Below are 23,856 nucleotides of genomic sequence, written 5' to 3' on the forward strand. Positions count from 1 at the left end.
GAAGAAAATAATGATTTATCTTTTTTAAATCCAATTATTTGAGCTAATCTCATGATTTTTTGTGTCTGACATCTTTTGAACACTAGGGGTTGGTAATACAGGGGAACATCAAAAGCAACATAAAGATTGTTTCATATATATATTCTCCCTCTTTTGAATCAAGCTATCGTCTTGAATTGATCTACTCTAATGTACTTTCTAAAAATGCCACCCCCCTCCCGAAATATGGTCAGTTCTCCAATTGCAACCACAGACGTGGAAAATTCTCTGGATTAAGTTCCCGTTGTAATGAAATAATACATATTTACTGCTGAGTAATATTTTTGTATATCCAGAACTCCCTCCCAACCTTTCTGTATCACATGGAAGGCAAAGTTGTTCCATTTTGGTTTCTTATTTGCCCTCAGTGGGCTTTGGATCAGGTCCTGTTGAGGATGTGAACTTTGGCCAATTCATCCAATTTCTGAAGCCTAATTATCAGGCCATGAAAAGAACTTCTTTATAGTACAGAGCCATGTACAATATTCTGGAGTAGGACAATTGCTGCTCAGATGTCTGACCAGCTGGAAGCCTTATTTGGAAGGCTTACCAACACTGAGTTTGACACAGAGCATTATTGTATAAATGCAGAATATATGCAAAATATTCCAAGCTGCGTCATTAGCAAAGATAGTAATTTTCCGTGACAAAAAGATCAAGAAATCATCACTTTGTCCTGGCAAAAATCACAATTTTAATTAAAAAGGAAAAAAGTAATGGAAGACAAAATTCTAATTAATACAGTCTAAGTGATACAGGAGTCACACATACAATACAGTGGGAAGTCTGAAAAGGAATAACTAGTGTTGTGTTATGTGATAAGCTCTTTTTTGTGACATGGAAGAAGTGTTTCCCTGATGGGAATATAAATGAGTAACAAAGTGTATGGGTTGAACGCCGGGGCTGGTAATTTTGTTTGTTACTCCTATGAATCATATTCTTGTTATGATGTTTATTTAGTGGATACATTCACTCTCTTTCTGCTCTATAACTACAAGGCATCTGGAGGGTAGAGCACACAGGAAGCAGGTTTTGCTGTTACTTTCTTTTAGGTTCTGTTAAATATATTTGTGCTATGGCCATATCTTTAATTATCCCTAAATGATTATGCAATATGAAGCACTGCTTTCCCCTTTCCCTTCTTCCCAATCTGAGTGCACTGGCACTGCAGCCTCTGCAAGCCTATAGAACAAGGTAACAGACCAAGACTGGGTTTTCTTAATGTGGTAGTACTCTGGTGTCTGTTTGGTCATGCAAACTGTTTATTTTGTCTTTAACTTTGATCTTGGTTGATTCATATCTAACCACTATCAAATGTCTCAGGAATATGCAGGTGGAATGGGGGATGTGTGCAGCCAAATGTGCCATGAATACTAATACAGTGACTTCAATAAACTGTTAATAAATATTGGAGTATTAGCAATGAAGGGGTTAACAATGGACTTTGGCTAAAAGTAAGTGCAATGCTAGTACTTCTGTGTAAGACAATAGTGAAAGGAGAGCATTGACATGAAATGTTGACCCAGTTCTGACCACCTTACTGACATCACACCATAACTTTTTATTGTATTGTTCTCTGTTAGGAAGAAAGCCAAATCTCAAAGTGTATAAAGTCATAGGGAGCACTGTATGCTCCCCTGTGGCTTGTGCACTATTTGTTCCCATTATCCAGAAATCAAATATTTTATCAACCACAATTAATCATTTGATTAATTTTATTAAATCTCTAAGGTCACTTTATCTAAAACATTTAATCTTTATGGTCACTAATTGTGTTTAGGCACTTACATTTACAGCATGGTACCTAACTTTACAAATGCTGCATCCAGCAGAAGGAGCAATATCACTGCTCTATTTTTTACAATTCATTGCATGATTTGACAGATGTTAATTACAATTTAAAGCTCATCTGATTAGTTTTCCTCCTATTAAAAATAGAACAAAGACCTATGATATTAATATCTAAAGATGAACATTCTGCCTGATGCTGAAAAGACTTATTCAGTCATTAGTCACTTGTGCTTAGGGATTTATTAGTCATGGTAATGTCTTCAATTAGTTGGAGGGTATAGAGCATAGTTAGGGCACTTATGTCTAATTATAGTTAACCATATACATGTAGATACTGTTCAGTTTATCATCATAACTATCATAATAAAAACCCTGTTCAGAAATTAAATTTCTTTTTATTTATGGTTAGACTTATTTATGCTCCTTCAAATTTATTTTTATTTTATAAGAATTCATTTATTTTAAAAGAAGTCAAACTCAGCATCTGAAGTGTAATGGGTGATAATTAATCTAATACCATTGAACAGTAAATTTTTAATGTTTGGGAGTCATATCAAATTCATTCTTATTTTTAGTGCCTGTGAATGTTTTCCAAAGGCTTCATAGACAGTCGAAAAAAATCATACTTACTTTCCATTACTTTACACTTCCAGTAATACACAGGAGGAAAGAGGTTCAGTTGTCATGCAGTGGAAGTACTGAAATATCCTGTGACTGAAACTGGAAGAAAATAAATATACATAAAAAAGTTAAATTGTCCTCCCTATCCTGGTTTTAGGAAGGAGTAAAGTTCTAGTAGTAAGGATTGTGGCAGAAGATGGAAGTGAAGGGTTGCTTTAATATGCTTGAGTATTGAATGATTTATTTTTATTATCACACTGTAATAAAAAAGTGTATCTCAAGTTAACTGCTCTTGTCATATATTTAAACTACAGCCTTTAATTCAACAGTTTCACCTCTATGCTATAGAAAAAATATAGCCATCCAAGAAAATGAACAAAAACACCTCTTCCTTGCCATTAAGTAGAGAAAGTATTTAAAATATATATCCTGGACAAATAATCAAAATAAGAAATGTGGCCTCTAATAAGAATCCTAATAATTGGACTTACTTAAGTGAATTTGTTAAAACTGAAAGTGCCAGGATGGAATTCTTCCATCTATTTTCCTAATGCCACATTAATGATAGATGTTGATGTAAGTAGTTTATAAAAAGTTATACTTGTATTTGTAGTACAGCGTTTTGAAAGTTAGTGGGGAGGAGATGTACCCACTGGGTGGGAAAAAGTGAAATAGTAAAAAAGTTATATTTAAATTCTATCCTATATTTAATGGATTAAAGAGGGGGGCCATGACAGAGTACATCAAAGTACTATAATTTAGAAAGTGCTAAAATTAGTTGGACCTTTTGGTTTATACCCTTACCACTTGAGCTAAAGACATAAATACTTTAACTATGAGTCAATGGCTCTTCACTTTGGTATGGGAAGGTCACTAAAAGGGGACATAATCACATCCACTTCACATGTTCCTTCAGAATTTCATGAATAAAGCCCAATCCTTAAAGTGACTCCACTCAGGCAGATCCTGCATCACATGAAGCCCTGTTGGTTTTAGTGAGTTTTTGGTAGGTGCAGGTTCTGCCTGCACTGAGTCACAGTTGCAGGGCTGGAGCCTAAAAAAATAGAAGAAAAGGCCTGATCCACAGCAATGATGTCTCCTTCCAATGCACATTTGTTGTAAATTCAGTCTAATTACTCATTATCCTCCATGGGAAAAGCAAAGACAGTACAGAACCCATATACTCTTATTCAATTTAAGCAGTGATTAGCATAACTAAGTGGGTAAAAACAGGGACAAAACATAAAAGAATAGCAATCGGTAGGCCTGCAAAGATGAATGTATAATTGTGAGACTTCTGTAATTACTCATTTTAGTGTTCAGTATGGAATTCCACCAATGGGAATCTTTAAATGTTTAATAGCTGATATTTGTATAATGTGTATACAGTACTATAAAGATGTTAAGTGTGATGCAATGGCCTTTCAACTCAAAGGAACTAAAGTGATTTCTAGACTGTTAGGGGTAGCTGGCAGTGAACCCTGTATCTAGGTTGCCTAACACTTTCCATTATAAAATATTCTTACAACTTTTTGAATAGTTATTAATTCCTCAGTTGTTTGCAGTAGGCCTTTGATTTATCCCAAGAGGAAAGTTCAGGGATCAGAGAGGTGTCCTTTGCTCATTCCATGAAAATCCATTCAACTTTGGCTCAATTCTAAACTACTGAAAATATCCATTTCCCTGTTGCGCCTGCTTAATTCTGGCAGAAAGCTAAAACCCTTCTAAGGCTTGGTCCTCACAACAGCAACAGCAGCAACATGTACTGCAATGGAACACCCCCTTCCACCCGCGTCCCCTGCAGGAACAGACTAAGGAGCCATAGGGTTGTAGCAGGAAGTGGGAAGAGACCTCTGATAGGCTCCCCTGACAGCCTGGACATCCATCACTGGGTAGCCCCAGCAGCCCAGTCTTCCCTCTAGGAGCACTTCATGAGGCAGAAAAGCCTTTCCACCTCCTAAAGTGAGAGACAGAAACAAGCTAATGTTATTCAACGTCCAGAAGCTGACACTTTTTGTGACAAAATTAGTTTAGTTGAAATCCCAATTTTTAATTAAAAAAACCATTTTGATAGATTTTTTTTTTTTTCAACCAGCACTAATTATATATTTTGAGAAATGGTAGAAGGTCATCTGATTAATGTCTAATTTGAGTTATCTATGTGAAGGAGCAGAATTAAGTTTGAGCATTCATATTCTCACATTGTCATTTCCTCACTTGTTTGAATACTTGACTCAATAGGCTTAATGTTCTCTCCATGTAGAACTTTTTCTTTTTGATTCTGTTTTGATGGAATAAAAACAGGAGGACTTGATTTATATGTACACAACGCTTTTAAGTTAGTTTAGACATTTAGGACTTAAGAACTTTGATGATTTCCCTTTAATGATTAAAAACATGCATTGACTTTTGTAATCTGTTGGTCATCATTTATAACGATGCATCTTCTAATGGCATTCATTCACTATAGGAAAGTAAAATTTGTTAGACTGAAGGTGGGATTTTCCAAATCATATAAGTGACTTTCAGTGAGACTTGTGATCCTTAGTCACTTATGTTAAATTTCATAACCCACTGCAGTGACTCTGACTCTGGCTTTACAGAATCAGGCTCTTGCCACAGTGCTAAAAAACAGCTGTGTAGACTTCAGGCTTGGGCTTGAGCTCTGGCTCTGAAGCTCAGGCAGGGTGATGGCTTTCAGAACCTGAGCTCTTGCCCAACCTTCAGGGTCAACACTGTTGTTTTAGTGCTGTGTAACAGAGAAGTGTGGCCTCCCTCAGAGATTGACAGTGAGGGAGGGCCACCTACCCTCTAGTGGGTGGAACCAGGAAATCCACACCTGCCAGACTGGAAGCAAAGGGGCAGGACAGGAATGGGAAGTATAAAATTTGGGCCCTGCACGTCAGTTGGGGTGGAGCTGCTGAGGAAGGTAGATGCTTCCCACCTTCTTCTAGAGCCAGAACCTGCCTGTGACTCCTGCTGTCCCGAGAACGCGCCCAAGCTACCAGAACTGCTGGAGACACCCCCCACTGAGAAGCTGCTAGGATTACCACTAGCTGTGTATCCCGGGGAGACAGAAGATAACCATGGGACTCAGATACACCTCAGGGGAGGGGTAGGAAGTAGCCGGGAGACAGCTGACCACAGTCCAGCTATGCTCCTACCTGAGCACCCATCGGTGCGTTTCAGCTGGTGCCCGGTCAACCCTGTAGTGGGACACTCCACCACTGCCAAGGCCCTGGGCTGGAACCCAGTGGAGTAAGGTGTGGCTGGGTCTCCCTCCCAGCCACCTCCCAGGAGTGACAGACTCCCCCCACTGGAGCAGGAGGCCGGTGTGGATGTTCACCTGCTGCCCATGAGTCCCTAGACTGCTTACTGCCTCGGCCTGCCTGCGGGCTGGGACCTACAAACCATACACTGCTTTATTAGGTCTTGGGATTTAAGCTCCAGGAACTGCTAATCTTCCTCTTTGTTTTAGGCTGTTACTCCAGAGACGTAAAGGCAGGGAGGTGTGACCTCCCTCAGAGATTGACAGTGAGGGAGAGCCACCCACCCTTGCTCACCTTACATGCTGTAACACAACTCCCATGAGCCCATGTCTGTAGATCTGGTCTCTGGGACTTGTTGCTATGGGTTTTAGATGTAAATGTAGCTGTGGCCACTTTTGAAAAATCTCACCCTAGGAATACAATGGGAAGCAGAAATATTTTTTTTTTTACTGTATTGGTGTACATCTTCTTCCAAGGATGATAATTTCATTCCTTTTGTTACCTAAATATCTTTGCTTATCTTAGCATTGAAACTATGACTTATGGGTTCCATATTCTCTATTATAATTAATGCTCGCCATTATCTCTTGTTCAAGATACACTGTATGACTCTCATAGATACTGCTGAGACAAGGTGGGTGAAGTAATATTTTATTGGGCCAATTTCTGTTGGTGAGAGAGACAATCTTTCGAGTTTACCCAGAGCTCTTCCAGTAAAAGATATTACCTCACTCACTTCGTCTTTCTAATATCCTGGGATGAACATGGCTAGAACAACACTACATAATTACTGCTATCAGTCTGATGAACTTTGTTTGACTAGAAGCCCACAGCAATTCCTTTAAATATGTGGATGAGTAACATAGATTGCAAACTTTAGCAATGGAGAAATATTTAAGTCTGCAGTCATTTGATTCAAATGGAGAGAAAATTACTTCCAGGCATTCTTTGACCTTTTGGTGATCATCTGAGTGGATCTGTAGACACATTCAAACCACTGCCATTTTTTTTTTTTTGACTCAGTGATAAACTATAAATTGCTTCTTATCTAATTGAAGGGTGGCTAATAAATGGGCATGTAATTGTTTTCCTTGTGTATTTCTTCCATCTTGATAAAATGTCCTGATAACAAATAACTGGAACTAAAATGAATAATACAGCACTCTTGCTGCAGTATGTTGTAAACGGAAATAAACAAATGACACACAACTTTGGATCCTAACTATGAACATATAGTCATAAAAATAATTATGAATACTTTGGTATCCTTTTGACTGAGTAAAATAAATGTGCTATGTTTTAGAACTTTCTGAGGCTGCAACAAAGTATAATTATCATACGGGAAATCTTGGCTTGGGAGTGATGTCACTGGGGATTAGGAAAGCCATTAAGGTGATGATCTTGATTTCTGAGGGAAACCTACTATCGAGATTAAACGTCTCAGAAATGTTACCAGAGTGATTTAAATGCAGCCGTTGAATTGGGAAAAACTTAGGAAAAAAGGTAGCTCAGAATAAAGGTAAAATCGCTGTCATGATTTCACTCAACTTCACTATATTTGTGATCTGAGTTATTGTTTCTGAATGGCAAACACTCCTCTTGACACATTTTTTAGGTGGATGAGATACTAGGTGCTCTCTACTGCCATACAAATAAGCAATAAAATTTAAGTGTTTGAAATAAATGTAAGTTAGCTGTAGCTTCTATGTGCTGGCCCTAGAATACGTTCAAATCTTTATTCTACATAATAACTAGGCTGCCATGTTTACTGTTTTTATCATTTCATTCTTTCTGGAGCGTGTATTTTGTTTCACTGTTTTTCTTTCCTCATGCTTCATTGAACCACCCTTAGTGCTGATAAAGCAGATGATGAGGATGATGAAGATCTAACAGTGAACAAAACATGGGTACTTGCACCAAAGATTCATGGTGGAGATGTCACTCACATACTGGACTCTTTACTTCAAGGCTATGACAATAAACTTCGGCCAGATATAGGAGGTAAGTTCACTTCACGTTATAGTAAATAGAAGATATGAACCAGAGAATGGAGACATTGCATAGGCTTTAATGAAATGGCGGCAAATGGCTGTTTAAAAGTCAGCTGTTCATGAATTAATGTATCAAGTTAGATAAACAGAATGTAAATAAAATGGAACGTGAAAATAACTTTCCACTTTTTTAGCAAGTACAATAGAAACTGTGCCCATCTGTTTTCGTACTATGTATTTAACTCTTGAGGCAATATCTTATAGGTAAACTAAGGTACTTCAATTCCATGGTGATATTTCTTTTCCATTTTGGTACTTCAAATGTCATATCTCTGATAAGAAACTATTTCACTTACAGAGCTCTCATTGACTGTCAAAAATTTACTCTGAAATTTACAAACATGTATTCAAATGTTTCTACCCAGTGTTTTTAGTACTGCCAAACGTAATGCAATGCAATCTGTTTCATGAACAGGTTTAACTCAACTCATTGTTATTACTTATTATTTGTATCTAATCATGGATCAGGGCTCCTTTTTATTAGATCTTGTACAAAAACATAGGAAGAGGTGGCCCCGCCCTGAACAGATTACAGTCTAAATAGATGAGACAAAGTGTGAGAAGAAAAACATAGGCACAAAAAGATTAAATGACATGTCCAAGATCTCTGGTAGGGAGAAGAGTAGAACCTAGGTTTCCAGACTCTACTCCAGTGCCCTATTCATTGCCTTTCTGTTTTAGAGAATCTTCTTTTCACAGACTTTTTTGTCCCTGAATAAAGCTATAGGTTATCACACTCTCTGTTCTCTGTTACTCCTCTCCAGAATCAGGAAAACTTGAAGCCCTGTCCTTCATAAGTCTCGACATTTTATACAAGGAAATAACTCCCCAGATACATACTACACCCTCACCTGCTGTCTTGCTGTTTATTGAAATGCAATAGACATTTAACAGAGGAAAAAACAAAATCAGTCAATAATTAACTCATCCTATATTCCATTTATATTGATAAAATCTGGTGTTGGTTTCAACTTCTCAAGACTTGCAGAACAAAGTTATTTGACTGGGATTATCCTTAACTTTCAAGGTAATAATATCCCACAGAAGAATTTTTGCTATTGAATTAATTTGGCTCATTTATAGTAGCAACATTTTTGTCTCTAAGCCTGAAGCCCAGGTTCAAATAGCAGAACAGGATTTGGTCTCTTCCTCATGTTGACACAACATTTCAGCATGTTAGAACAACGGAAAGTGCTGTGCTGTTAAAAGTACAATCCTTTGAATGAGACACTAAACTGAGTTCCCTTTTCTGCCTGCTTCTGGTAACGCTCCAGATGAAAGTTGAGAATCCTATGGCAATTTTGAAATTTAATAAGAGAAAACACCTTTGTGTAGCCAGTCATTTTCTATCCCTCTCATTCCAATATCTATGAGCTTTAACTGACTGCTTAATGGCCACTTTGTTTGCTTATGTCCATTATTTCTAACGTATTGGTTATTTGTACTTTGAGTTGCTAAGAGGATAAAGATGCTATTATAAAACCCTATTCTGTTCTAAACATAATATTGTTTGCTTCCAAATGGAAACTAGGTTGTATAAATCCATATCACATATAGACATTACCTTGTGAAAGGCTTTTATTATTATTCTGTATAAATTAGAAAATCAATATTAATGCACTTGTGATGATCCCTTGCTGTTTGTTTGTTTGTTTGACCCTTCCTTATTTACAGCGGTCCATGTTATTCCATCTTTGGTCCTATGTATGGTCAGTTCTCAAAATAATAAAGACAAGGATTGAGCTGGTTGACATTTTCAGAATTTCCAATGTGAAATAAAAGGGAAAAAGTCAAAATCTTCACTGTTTTCATCTTCCCTAGTCCCTGTTCTCCTCCCCTCCCCCCAATTTTTGACCAGTTCTAGACAGGCAGGGTCTAGATCCAAAAGAAAAAGTGACACTCCTCTTACTAGACACAGTGCCCAGCTATTAGCTGGGCATGCATGACCAACCTGGGATTCACAAGGCCCTTCAAAATGCAAACCTGCAGTATGAAAGGGGAGCACACTCCCCCCCTGTCAGCAGCCATTACAGTATTCCCCCATTCTTGTGAATGGTTTCCCCAGTCTACCAACATTACTTTTGTCTTGTCTGAATTGGGCATCCTCCATCCTGATGTCATCTAAGCTTTGATCTCATTCTGAAATGGGAGCTTTGCCATTGACTTCAATAGATCTAGGATTTCACCATGTCTCCCTATTGGCCCATCTAACAGCATCCTGAATACATTGAATAGGAGGAGGTAAAGAGATGGAACCTTGTGGCACCTCACATGAGGACCCTTGAAGCTGATGAACAATTGGTAATCTCATGGATCTCTCTCAAACTAGGAGAGGCCCATTCTAGAGACCACAAGTGTGCCAGCAGTATCTCAGCAGGTCTTCATCACCTCCTGTACAGCCATGCTGCCTGACTTTAAATGTTCTTTAGAACCAAGAAAATAGAACTCCACTTGGGTCAACCAGAAAGTGGGGGGAAAAGTCTATATTTAATACTTTCCCTGTGGCTCTTTCCTTTTCTTCCCATGAGTGGGCAGAAGGAGAAATGGGCTTCATTTTTAAAACCTTCCAGCCCACTCCCAGCACATTTTTATCCTACTCAGTCCTCTCAGCTAGTGGCAGTGAGGCCACAGGACCTTATTTCTTAACTTTTCCTGCCCTATCATAACATGACATGTCCTCTTCTCTTCATGTATATCTTCACCCGCTCTGTAATATGAAGTGGAAATAGCAAAAATTCATAGCAACTTAATATTTTTAAAAACAAATATTTCTAGTGCTGATTCCTATTTCCCAGTTACGTTACATTTGGTTTTATGCAAAGTGAACAAAAGCCAATCTTACTACAATGACTACTCCTTCTATATTTGATAAAAGGATCTCTTTTATTCTTATTTTAATAAATAGCATAAGTTACATTAACAGTATACAGACTTGATTACATATGTAATTATTGTGGTTACTCTTTTGTTTAGTGAGAACTACGGTAATTGAAACAGATGTCTATGTTAACAGCATTGGCCCAGTTGATCCAATTAATATGGTAAGTTATCATTATTGACAGAAAAATATATTATCTTAAAGGTTCATTGGATAAATATGAAATAATACCACCTTGATTCAAATTATTGCCTTTAACGCCTCTAACTTTCATCCAGTTACAGTGTGCACTTGTACTGTTGACGAATACTTGTACTATGTTTTTAAATTTAATTATGATACCATTATGGCAGAAGCTGGAGACTCTCTGTAGTTTCTTGAATGTAATATTTTTAAAGTGCTTTGAGAATAATTCTCTTATTAAAAACCATCACCAAAAATGGTCATTAATAACCCCCACTCCACCCCAATAATCTACCAAATTTAATGCACCAGTTTTTCAGCTGAAATAAATCAGGGTAGTTCACTAAACTCAATGGAGCTTTGTTGATTTACACTAACTAAAGATATGGCCCAATATTTTTTAGCATTAACCAGTTCAAATCTTAATTAATGATGAAAAATAATAAGCATTGAGCTGGCATTTATGAATGAAACTATGGTTAATGGAGTAATTTTCAGAGGAATGGAAAGTGTGTGTGTGGGGAAATATGAAACTGCATCTTTTTGGCTGTTCTTACAGCTCCTAGGAAGTCTCATCATCATATCTGCTGGCATATGTTGGTGTGTCTCACTTGATTTCAAGGAGGTATGCTGATACACATCAGCTGAAGATCTGGCCCATCATATTTAAAAGGAGCTATTTTGTAAAAGCCTGAAGTAACAATGTTCATGACTGAAATTGGTTGTAAGGCATTTTCTTAAATGATTTGCATTATTTCACTTTTACAATATGTGTAGTTTCTCTGGAAAAATGTTGACAGCTTAAAAATGGCTTAGTGTATGCCATCCCTTGTAAAGTGTCCTCTCTACTGGCTGTTGCTCCTGACAGCACTAGCTTTTAGCAATCCTTGCACTCCCATGAAGCTGAGAACCAAGAGTGTGTCTGGCCCCTATGCATGGAGTAGGCCAGGTCCTTTCACCCTCTCCCCTCATGCACACCTGCATAACATCAGACGAGTCTTACATTAATACAGCAAGTGAGTACTTAAAAAGGTAAAGAACTTGCACATTGCAGTGTTAGAAGTTTCTGAGCTTTTATAAAGTGAAATTTACCTTTATAATTATAAAGAAGTCCAGTGTTTTTGCACAGAATATTTTATCATGGTCTGTCTGAACACAAGTTCTCAAGAAGCAGGGAATGTATGTGTTGCTTAGAATAATACCAAGGTAATAGGTCCCTTGGAAAACCCTAAAGTAGACAGTATGACCTGTGGCCAAGGATATACATTCTACCCTAACAACTTCACAAACTGAAGGCCTCTGCCATGAGCTGCAGCTACTGTCGGGGAGTGAGCTATATGGAAAGGAGTAAGTGAAAAGCCTAAGAGGGGAGGGAAGAGGAGCACTTCAAACAGTCCAATATGCAACAGCATATGTGGCTAAGCAGCCGCCTGTCCAAGGGTGTAGCGAATAGCAGCAGCCTCTTCTATTAAAAACACTAGCGGAAGTGGGCAGCAATCTAATTTCAGTTGTTGGGTTTAGTGTGCAGATGCTGGGTAGTGTTTGTAGCCTGTGATATTCAGGAGGTCAGACTAGATGTCCTGGTTAACAGTTTTGGATCTGCTTCCATTTTATTGTGATGTTGTGTTATTTTTTTCTTGACTGTCAATGGCACTATTTATTCAACTTTTAAAATATATTAATGGATTTTTGGTTGTAGAACTTCTGACCAGAATACATTCCTGTAATTATACTTTAGTCTTACAATTTCATTTCCTTATTATTCCTGAACATTTCTGACTCTTTTTCAACTTGTGTAACTTCTTCTATGTGACTTTTACTAGTTATCCATTGAAGGCTCCTGTTACAGCAAGCTAACAACCATACTTTGAAGCATAGCGCTATCATTTTTAATAAGGAGTAAAAGCACTGAATACGTCAAAGATTCACATTGTACATCAAATGTTGCTACACTACACACAGTGAATGGCATGGGCAGTTGTAGGGTTTATTTTTCTCATCTTATTGCACCGTTCATTACTTTGATCTGTAGCACATGCTGATAGTTACATTTAAATATCTATTAACTTTAAATGCCATTTTTATTCTTAACTTGTAATCACTAAAAAACAATGCTTCTTTTTAAAGGTTGATAAGGCTCTCAGTTCCCTGTAGCTAATATTGTATAAATGCCCAGATATAGATTACAAAGCACTGTCCTTTATTTGTTCTGGTATAGGATGCTTTGTAGTTTGATGCATTGGGAATGTGACACAGAACTTCAGTCACTTTTACTTTAAATTTTTACACCTTTAAAGAACAGAAACTTATTTTCTTTAAGTACCATACAATGTACATTAAACACATCAGAATATAAATAGCTTTGGTCAGAAAGTACATTACCATAAATATTCATTAATCCTATGCTGAAAAATGTAACACCTCATATTGCATTAATTGTATTTAAACTGTACTGCTGGATATTATTGAATTAAGTGTCCTATTTAATGGATGTAAAGTGATCAATATAATAAAGAGCAATACTTGGAGAGAGGGAGCTATTTGTATTGTAGGGAGTAAGGGACTGATTCTGCATATGCTTTTGGCATATACTTCACTTTATACATGGAACTAGTCTCTCTCTCTCTCTCTCCCCCACACACACTCTCTCACACACACACCCCCCCCGAATCTCTCCAGAAGGAGTTGAAACACAGTAGGAAAAATGGACAAATATAAATAAATCTATATGACATACTGCCCTAAACCTACTCTTAAAGTAAATGCAGTTCTAGGTAAGACACATTATTTATTATATTTCTTGTAAGACTGTCCAAGCACAGCAACTCACCATTTCTAGGACTGTATGAACCTTCCAGGTTTTGGCTCACGATGGGTTTGTGAACTGAACTCTGCAGACATTGAGAGTGAACCAATCCCTGCAGCTTTGCTTGGAGGTTGGATTGCAATGATGTCTAAAAGGAACATGCAACAGTCAGTAGGGTCTCTTATCTTGGCATGATGAGGGAGAATGAGGGGAGAATGAGGCTTACTAAGATTCACAGGTGCAGCTGTGCAAATAACCTGTGCCCATATATATGAATTTGTCAAGACTTGGGGTGAGGATTTTAAACTTCTAGAATACTGAACTCAAACAATTTGTGTGGCCTCCATTTGCAGATTGTGTACAAATCTCTGTATTTTTTCTCCCATGACAGTATGTCTTCCATGATGCTTTACTCTTAGATCAGGTCAGAAGTGCCAGCCATTGCTCAGCTCTAGAAACTCTCTCAGCTTTAAAACCCAAACCCCTCTTTGAATTCAGCTAACAAAATATAGTTTTTCAATTTACTTTTCTTTATAAGGAAAGGTGGATATAAATATTTTTCTGTTCCTGTCAGCATTATATATGATAGTGGATTTGTTATCCAGATTTATATTTGATGTTCACTGAAACAATACATATTTTTTTACAGCAGATGAGTAAATGCTACTTTAGTAAGCTTGGCAGTTGAATTGTCTTTTGCTTTGAAATGTATTTAATTTTAGAATCCATATGCCTATTAGTATTACATTATTAATCAATGTTTATTTTATAATTTCACATGGCCCTATAAACATACACAATACTGAACAAATATGAGTTTACTTTACTTTCTTTGTACATTCATTTGGGTATTTCACAGTAGCTGAAACATATTGCTCCAGATCTTGCATTGCAGCTGCTTTGCCCCACATCACAGCTATTGTAATGTAGTTCAAAACTTGTCATATCCATTTACAGGAAGATCACCCCCTTTTATGAAGCTCTTCAAGTTGTGTTGCATGGAATATCAGTGTCATTCCCCTTTCTTATGGCTGGTGCCAGGGGTGTGACTAGGGGAGAAAAGAAAAGGAAGTGTGGCTAAAGCAACATTTGGACAGTTGGCACATGTTAAAGCAGCTTTCAGGGCCTGAACTAGAACATAGCTGGCCTAGAATTGGTAATGCTGCCTTTGCATCCATCTCCCAAGTAGCATTATGTTCTTCTCAGCCACTGCTGAAAATCTGGACAATTGCTCTTTACAGACTTAATATCAATAGGAACTGATCTAGTTATGGTTCCACAAAGTGTTTTTTTAAATGCTCTTCAGTGGAAAGAATATCCTGATTTGTGCATGCCATCTATGAATGCTCTGATGTATGGTGTCAGTAATTTTTAACACTCTATACCTAGGCAACTTCATGCTCTGATTCAATTTTAAATCCTATATATATGGTTCAGTTTTGACTGTCTGTAAAATAACTCCACTGTTTAAACCACAGTTGGCTTACTTTTTTCCATGTCTAAAACTATTCATTGGATAATTGACAAAATATATGGGACTAGATCCTCAGCTGGTATAAACTGAAAAAACTCCATTGACTTTAGTGGAGTATGCTGTTGTATATGTGTAGAGATCTGCAGATGGAAACTAAGATCCTGGTCTACTATGCAGTAGTCATCCCCCCTCTTCTTTATGGGTGTGAGACATGGGTGACATACCAAAGCCATCTTGAGCATCTGGGGTGGTACCAACAGCATTGCCTTAGGAAGATTCTCCGTATCAGATGGGAAGACCATTGCACCAATGCCAGCGTTCTCACTTCAGGTAACATCACCAGTGTTAAGGCAAAGATTATGAAACATCACCTTCACTGGGCTGGTCCTTGTGTGTGGATGGCTGATACTCATCTTCTGAAGCAAGTCTTCTCTTTCTCAACTTAGCCATGGCAAAAGGACCTGTGGGGGACTGAGGAAACACTACACAGATACCCTGAAAGTATATCTTAGGAAGGGAGGCACTGACCCCATGAATTAAGAAGAGCTGGTTGGCAATAGCCTGCAATGGTGTCATATCAGACATAGCCTTCCTGTACAAATATTGCCTTCTGATGCTGTTTCAGCTGTGAGAATCATCTTACCAGACTTAATTTCTGTCTATTAGGTTTTCACATTATCATGTAGTAGCTAGTTTCTTTTACAGTTCATCTTTCTTAACTAACATTTTAAAATGTACTTTGAGATCCGTAGAAGAAAGGCTGCATTTATGCCATCATATATACACATACAACACAAGTCAAGAAGTGATGATTTCATACAGTGGTTACATTTGTGCATCAGATACTTACAGTAAGTACATTATACTTTGATTTCTTTTTCTTTTGTTTATTACTTTTGGTTGAATCTTATATGTTATTATTATTATGTTTTGTTTTAGGTGCTGTGGAAAGTGCATATCAATAATTTAGTTCCAATAGTTTTTTGTTTTGCTTTGGTTTTTTTGGTTTGGCATAGAGTAATAATTTGAGGTTTCATTTTTTGAAGTAGCAATAAATATCTTTGTATGTCAGATCAAATCTCATTTTAATAGAGGTTACCTCAGAATGAATGTAGAAGCATTTTTGAGATTGCACAACATTCAGTTATGCTGTAAATTTGTTCTCTCAAAATTTGCACCCACATTTTTGTGCCTTCATCTCAAATGTGGATGATCTGGTTGCTTGAGTCTCAAATGTGGATGATCTGGTTGCTTGAGTCTGTCTAGTTATTTGAGAGTGGGTGGAACTCAAAAAGTAAGAGGTGCAGTTACTCAGGTTTACAGGTCACTGATGTAAACCACACAAAGGATTATCAGCTCTTATCAGAATTCACCCCATGGCTTTTTGTGTATTTTGAACCTAGGATGCTGTTTGCCTGATTAGCCTTCTCTTTCATTGCTTTGCTTTGAGGTTTATTTAGGAATGGCAACAGACAGCTTACTTATGTTTAAATGAAAAGCAATGCATCACTTCCAGCATGGGAACTCCTGTGTGTTTTAAAAAAAACCCAAAACAAAAACACCTCAAACCCTCAAGTGCTGTAATTGCAGGAAGTACTCTAATAAATATTCCAGGTAGAAAAATAATTAACTGGCATGATTTTTATTAGTAGTCTCTAATTTACACAGAAGAGTCAAAATAACTTGTTATTTATTTATACAACCACTTGTGTCTGTTTTTACATTCATAATGGCCCAGATTAGTGTAGACCAGATGTAACAACGAAGAATATGGATTTGTCTGCTGTATTATTATAATTTAGGGAATCAAATGAACTTTCTTTACATAATCATCTCTTATAAATATGTCACTGCAGTATTATTTCCATTAGCCTGTGCATATGCTCACATGACAGCCTATAGTAAAATCTGTGTAATGGGAATGATCTGGTTGGTTAAAAGGTTACAACCACTGGTGAAATTTTTTTCTGTTCAATAGAGTTCCTACAGTCCCCTGCTGCCTCTGCTCCCCATCAACACAATGTCAGGAACATCAGATTTACAAGTCAAAATCTATTGAGATTCATTGGGATTCCCAGATCTGGCCTTAAAGTCCTAAGGAAATAACCAATAGTGTTTGCTGAAACAAGCAAATTAATTTCAGCTTCAGTCCCAGTCATGGGGATCTGCCTTTGATGAATCCATTGCTAAGCCTGAAGCAGTTCCCATAGTTTTTTTTTTTTTTTTTTTTTTTTTTAAAAAGGGGGCTTTAAAACAACCTACCGAAGAGAACAGCCACATTTTAGAAGTTTCGTTAGAGCAGCTATAAATGAAAGATTGCTAAATATTTTAATACTGGAGATGCTACTTAAGAGGTTTTGCTTGACATGCAGGGGTGTGTGTATTTGTGCATGTACGCACTCACTGTCAGCTTGCTGGTGAGATGCAGATAAAGCAGCTAATGTTGATAGCTTTATTCCATGCATTCCTGCTTCTTAGAATATCATTTTTTCACCATTTTGTATTTGGCTGCCTTGATCTCCTAACCCTTTTATCCCCACACCAAACGGAGTCTCTGGAATTTAGTAATATCTCTCCATGTTGATAAGGGCAGGATGCAGAGTATATTCTTTAACTTTCCTGAAGAAAAAAAAATTCCTCTATTTTTCTTGATAGCTCTTGCTGAAAACTCTCTTTCAGTTTAAGTCTTCAGGATGGAGTCTAACCAAGAGGGAAATGAGGTGTAGACAGAACTGAGTTCAGAAGGACCAAATGGGTTTTCTTCTTCATCTCTGGAACTTGGTTGAAGCAAGCTGCACTACAGACCTTTGCTGAGTCTTCATCTCAGACTTTGGCTGAAGCAAGCCTTATGCTACTATTTGGACTTTTGGCTTAGGGAAATATGGTTGTATTTGTGTTTGTCCCATAAAGAATTGGCATATTCTACTCCTAATTTCCTGTTTTCCATATAAAATATGCTCCAATGAGCATGTCCCTGCTAGCAAGTCACACCCACTTTGCTGCATATCACTCTTTAATACACGGTTGTATTGTGGAATACAAAATGAGTTATAAGACTGCTAGAAAAACATTAAGAAACAAACTATTTCCTTTTTTGTTGGATTTTAATTACTCTTTGGTGTCACTGTATTCCTCAGCATTCTGGAATGGAAGTGATGGTAGTTAGGCCTCAGTAGGTTTTGGGTTGTTCTAGATGCAATAACTGGTTTACAACCTGTGCAATAACTTTTGCAGAATTACAATTATATCCACATAGACCCTTGCAGAGGTTCCTTTTCTCAGGGCCTTCTGACAAAAAGTCAAGCGTCAGCCAAATGTGTCTGGCTGTATTTGAATGCTGACTATGGATATTCTTTCATATATCACATGAAATTGGGACAGATCTCAGGCGTTGTCCAATTTATATACCATGTAGTGACTGTTCCTTTTTTTCTTAGTGCAGTTACTTTTTATTATTGATTGATTTCCCTCCCCCATGGGATTACTCAGCTGAGTTACTGCTCAACCTTTTCTGTAAGGGGTTCACAATCTGGGCATTTGATGGTCATCCATCACTATTCATCATTCTTTCCACTTTGAATTATGTTACAGTGCTGCAGAATAATATTTGTGCCACAGTTGAAAAGAGATGGAGAAAAATTGAAGTAAGCTTTAAATAATTAGGCAGGCTAGCTCTCTATTCTAGTTGTGGAAGAGCTGAACTCTAAAGAGTTCAGTGTCTAATCAAATGCCAAATATGAGCTAATATGTGTCATGGTCACTGAACCCAGGGTATAATTTGAGGCTAAATGTGAATGAACACACATTTTACTGTGGCCATAGATTAAATCAATTTTAGGCTGCATGACTATTTTATCACTCACTTCATTTCAAAGAGAAAGCAGCACAGCATTTTTATTTTAACATGGTGGCACTGAAAGGCGAAAAGATTTGATGAAAGACTAATGGCAGAAGTGATAGAATTGTTAAATGTAACTTTCGGTACCAAAATGAGAGATGAAATAATCATTTGTAGAGAGAGGTTGCAGTAAAATAGTATATTAAAAAGCTAAAATATTGTTATGCCGGATAGTATAGAAGTAAACTATTAGTTTCTACATACACTATGGACCTTCAGTCATCTGGTGTTGGTGAGCACTGCAGACACGATGCTGGACTAGATAGATGTGCGGTCTGCTTCAGATCATAAGAACTGCCACACTTATTCAGCAAATCTTAGGAGCCACTCTTCCCTCTTTTGTAGAAAAATGACAGTTCCTTCCGGAAATGGGGAATGAAAAAGGTAGGGGCTGCTGCTTCTTCCAGAATTCATGAATCCACTTAGATCTGTGTAGATGTCAGGCCAATGCCAGAGGCAGGATCTTTCAGGGGTCTTTCTCTTGTAACCCCTCCTTAGCACAGCCTCTTGAAAGTGTGGGTCAGCTGTGCTGAGGGGTTCTGTGGAAAAATATTGTTGGAGATCCATAATACATCCTCTGGCTGCATTATGGATCCCCAAAATAGAGGGCTCTCAGTGCAGATGAGGGAAGATGAGAATGCATTGGAAGTAACAGAGAAAGGGAGAGAGTTGTATATGGAGGGCCCCCTCACAGCCATCCCTCTCTCACAGATCCAAGTAATTGGATCCAATGTTATGCAGTAGTGAACTATTCAGCAACAGATTATTAACTTTGTTATATTATATTTTAGGCATTAGATTATATTTGAGCAGTGATACATGCTGCGTTCAAAGTGTTCGTAAGTTGCACTATTATTTTAAAGGAGGAATATAAAACTATATCTAGTACTCATGAATTCAGAACTAAAATGTAAAATAATAAAGCAGATGGATTGGTCCAGCTGTTCTCTTGCTGGAAACCCTGTTTTCCTTCAAAATCTTCTAGTAGCTTTTTTTCCTTTTTAACCTTAATTTGTTAGGGTGGTAAGTGTTCTGTGGCTGCCTGACGTTTTCCTGCTCTGGTGGGTTTGACTATAATGTTACTTTGACATATTTCTTTTTTGCAATTCTACTGTGAAAAGTGACTATTTAAAATGGCACCTTCTTACTCTCCTGACCCACTCCTTTTGTATATTGAAAACATCTGCTGACTTCACTCACCTAGTGACTACTTTTTACTCCTTTTTAATGCTGCAGAGGCAGCATAGCTGTAGGAGAGGGAGCTGGAGTCTGTTCTTTTCTTATGCCTCTTCAAAAGAATTATTTACTCAATTTCAATTAAACTTGGGCAGCCCCTTGAAGACATGGAGTGGGGGAAGTTCTCCATTGCACCATGCTTTGTCGTCATATACCCCTGTGCAAAGTGCATGCCAAAGGCCACCTCCCATTCTGATTAGGTAGCATTTTGCATCCGCTTTGAACCGCTGTATCTAACTACACAAAGCACAGGCAAATGGAGAGTCAGACTCTGCCTGGAAGGCAGAATTTAAAGACAAAGGGATTTTACAGATATAACTGATGGCCTAATTTGATCTGTGGAACCACAACTGCTAGTGATAATAGCTTTAAGGAAATAAATTATATTCTTGGATCCAGATGATCCCTGGTCAGTCTGTATGATTAGCAATTACAGTCCCCCTTAATCCCATCCCCCACCTTTTTCCTTAAATACTGGTCATTTTTGAACTGGAAATGACTCAAGGACAATAAGCAAAACCCCACAATGCCTTATTGGCTGAGTGATTTTTCAGAGAAGAAACACACTTAAGTTGTAATTGTGTTTAAAGTCTTTGCAATTTCTGACAAGATTGTGGATATAACTGAGACTTGTAAGGGGCCATATAGCTACTCCACCCCAGGAGTGGCCCAGGAAAGGAATAGTGACAGAGAGGGTAATAATTCCTTCCCTGGTCTCCCCACTTGCTTCAGAGAGTCAGTAACTTTTACCCCTATGCCACCCGCAGGCTAACTCAGCTAACTCAGGCTGGCATCCAGGGGGTGCGGGGAGAAGGGGCAGAGCATTCCCCACACATGTGGACCCATAGAACCTGCTTTTCATGGGGTGAGGATGTGGGTCAGTCCCTACTCTCCCTTCTTGCCATTCATTACATAAAAAGGGCAGGGTACTATCTTGCTCTGTATCAGTTACTTAAAATCTTTAAACTGTTATAGACATAACTTTGATAATTTCCAAATTTATTCTGTTACAATTATGCAGCTGATACTTTGTTTTCCCTCTGGGCTCTTTTCCTGCTTCTGTTCTCTTTGTTTTCTTCCATTCATTCCTATAGCCCTGGGGTCCCCTCCCTGACCTAGACTGCCTTGTCATCTCTCCCTCTCAGAGCCCTTCTGAAACCATATGTCAAAATTCAGGGCATCTATATTCCCCCTCCATGGTCCCTTGAGAGCACTAACTGTCGGCTCTTGGCTCCTGAGCAGCCACCTCTCTTGAGCAGTGACCTCCATTTCACCATGTTTTTATCCAGACTGCACAGTTCCCTGCCTGTGCTGTGATGTGATGTACCCAGCAAACCAGACTTCCTGAACAAGCCAGCATCTGCACTTTGTTTTCTCTTCAAAGGCTGTGAACAGCAGAATTGCCGTCAGTTATAAGTTACCACAAAGCCCTTTATAAGCAAGCACATTTATTCTTAAGGTGGAAGCATTACAGATAAAACATATTTAAAGCAATAAAAGAACCTACATGCATACTTATAAACTTAACAGAGATCACCCCCAACAAGCTCTCTGGTCAGAGTCAGTCCTGCAAACTCCACAAAGGAGTTTTTCTGTGGATACAAGTTCACAACAACCTTAGCACAGAACTTGCACCCTCATGAATAGTTTAGTATTTCCTTTATATAGCTTTGGCCTTTATCCTTGAGACTCCAGGAAAAGGTAATCAGCAGACAATGGCCCTCATCTCAGGGCTTCAAAAAGCTGGGTTTTTGCATGACCAGAATTTGCATTCACCTCCCCCTAGAGATTCTCTAGGCAAACCACTGGACTCTGTCCCAAAAATCCATTCTTGTAGGGCCCATTGTTCACACAGTCCTTTGAAGTTCATATCACTTCCACGAGTTTGCATCACATCTCCTCCCCAGAGAGGTTGCTTATAGTCCCAGTCCACAATTATATCTAACGTTTGCATATAATACAATAGACCCCATAGACTCATAGACTCTATGGTCAGAAGGGATCAATATGATCATCTAGTCTAGCCTCCTGCACAACACAGGCCACAAAACCTCACCCCATCCACTCCTGTAATAGACCCCCTAAGATAGACTCCAAAGATACATAAGTTTAATTCAATACATTTTTTTCCAAGGATATTGCAGGAAATTGCCATATCTGCCACAATATACTTAATCCAAAAGACCATCAAAGCCTCGTTCTCCTCTCAGTGAAGTATGACATTTTTCTCTTATATAGGCAGCTAAACAAAGAAAACACCCAACAGTTGAAGAGTGGGATTAACAAGAAATACCAAACATCATGACTCAGCCATATGCCTTTTTCCTCCAACTTATCCTCTCTCCTTTGTCTACAGAACATGTGTGTGTGTGTGTGTGTGTGTGTGTGTGTGTGTGTGTATACATATACACAGACACATACACACTACATTAAAACATTATTTAAGTTGCAAAACCAAACACTTGAAAATTAGGAAGTGCCAGATTTAAGATTACCTATGCAACATTAATTCTATTCCCTTGTGCATGATGCAGTCTTTAATTACATGATCACATAGTATTTTTCCACACGTCCCCCTACTTCATTCAATGCACAGGATGGACAGTGCTCAGGGAATGAAACAGCTGTTCAATATTTTTATCATCATTAAATTAGTGATCCCTGCCTTGTTTACTGTACCCCATCCAAAATCTTCACTGAATACAGAATAATTCATTTCTGTGTGGCATCGCTTTTGTCTCTGAGTGCCTCACAAACATTAAATTTAATCTTAAGAACTCTCCTAGGAGACAAGTATTAAGTCTCCCCATTTTTCAGAGGGGGAAACCAAAACAAAGACAATGACTTGCCTGAGGTATAATCAGCAGCATCTCTTATTGATCTTATGCTTTATGTTATTCGATATAGGCGGGGCCAGATCTCCAGAAGGTGTCAACTGGCCGTAGCCTTATTGATTTACGTGGAACTATGGCCAGTTGACATCAGGGAAGATCTGGCCCAAGATTTTCATTGAACAAATATAGTTTCCTTCTCTCTTTCTTTGTAAAATCCAGTGGATTTTCATGTTGCTGAAAACACATCAAATCAAACATATTCTGGGTATATTAATTTCTTAGAAAACAAAGACTTTAGTCCCTCTGCAGTCAGTTTTAAATTTACATGACTGACACTTGTTTCCTGGACAGACCAATGTTTAGGGGCTGTGTCTGAGTCACCCTGGTCAAATAATTGAGCATTATATATAAATGGAGTCCACTGTAATTGATAACACCTTTCTTTTCATGGCATTGAGTTCTATGGAAGACCATTCATGTTATATAAAAGGCAGACTGCCCCTCCAAGTTAAAGCTGTGGAGATTTCCCCACCCAAGGAAATGGTGTGTTCCCCTCCCCTTTCAAAACTAGCACCTCTACAAGAGACCAAAGCCAACTGTATGAAGACCGTGGCCTCTACCCAAGCTCTAGCCCTTTGGTCACCCTCCCTGGCAAAGTGGGTACAGCTGCCCTTGGGACTAGGAAGAGAGATGTGTAGAAAGTTTCATCTCTATCCCAGCCCACCATGTCTTCTCCTTGTTTCCTGGACCTTTAATGCACTGAGAGACCTGTGCAA

General features: G+C 38.2%; 1 protein-coding gene across 2 annotated transcripts in view; it reads left to right on the forward strand.

The window, feature by feature from the left end:
- Window positions 1-23,856, forward strand: part of GABRG1 (gamma-aminobutyric acid type A receptor subunit gamma1) — a 55,680-nt gene that overhangs the window by 14,043 nt on the left and 17,781 nt on the right. Inside the window, exons 1-3 of one of the 2 annotated variants that reach the window (XM_067531274.1) lie at window positions 3,851-3,870; window positions 7,573-7,721; window positions 10,745-10,812. In XM_067531274.1, coding sequence (XP_067387375.1) covers window positions 3,851-3,870; window positions 7,573-7,721; window positions 10,745-10,812 — 237 coding nt within the window. Of the gene's footprint in view, window positions 1-3,850; window positions 3,871-7,572; window positions 7,722-10,744; window positions 10,813-23,856 lie in introns of those variants that run through there. The other variant, XM_067531273.1, reaches the window with a different exon arrangement.

Source organism: Emydura macquarii, unplaced genomic scaffold (genome assembly GCF_026122565.2).
Source record: "Emydura macquarii macquarii isolate MOO-44397 ecotype Brisbane River unplaced genomic scaffold, CSIRO-AGI_Emac_v2 contig_3128, whole genome shotgun sequence".
In the NCBI taxonomy this organism is placed as follows: Eukaryota; Metazoa; Chordata; order Testudines; family Chelidae; genus Emydura; species Emydura macquarii.